We start from the raw sequence: 379 nt of genomic DNA on the forward strand, positions 1-379 counted from the left end.
GGCGTCGGGCCGGGCGGCGAGAGCGGCGGCGGCGGGCCGGCCGGCGGCGGCGCGGCCGGCGGCTCGGACGGAGGCGGCGGCGGCGCCGGCGGCGGAGGGAAGGGCGGCGGCGAGGGCGGCGGGAAGGGCGGCGGCGAGGGCGGCGAGGGCGGCGGCGTCGGCGGCGGGAAGGGCGGCGGCGACGGAGGCGGGAAGGGCGGCGGCCTTGGCGGCGGCGGCGCGGGCGGCGCGGCTGGCGGTGCTGCGGGCGGCGACGGCGACGACGGCGGCGACGGCGAGGCCGGAGGCGGCGGCGGCGTCGACGGCGGACCCGGGGGCGGTGCGGGCGGCGACGGCGAGGCCGGCGGCGACGGCGGGCGAGGCGGGAGGGTCGACAGGC

General features: G+C 88.4%; 1 protein-coding gene across 1 annotated transcript in view; it reads left to right on the forward strand.

The window, feature by feature from the left end:
* The window catches only part of EMIHUDRAFT_124340 (hypothetical protein), a gene marked incomplete at both ends in the record, with an annotated part of 6438 nt that continues 6059 nt past the window's right edge, over positions 1-379 (forward strand). Inside the window, one exon of the mRNA XM_005767446.1 lies at positions 1-319. Within this exon, the coding sequence (XP_005767503.1) occupies positions 1-319 (319 nt within the window). The remainder of the gene's footprint in view (positions 320-379) is intronic.

Source organism: Emiliania huxleyi (assembly GCF_000372725.1).
Source record: "Emiliania huxleyi CCMP1516 unplaced genomic scaffold EMIHUscaffold_4920, whole genome shotgun sequence".
NCBI classification, from domain to species: Eukaryota; Haptophyta; order Isochrysidales; family Noelaerhabdaceae; genus Emiliania; species Emiliania huxleyi.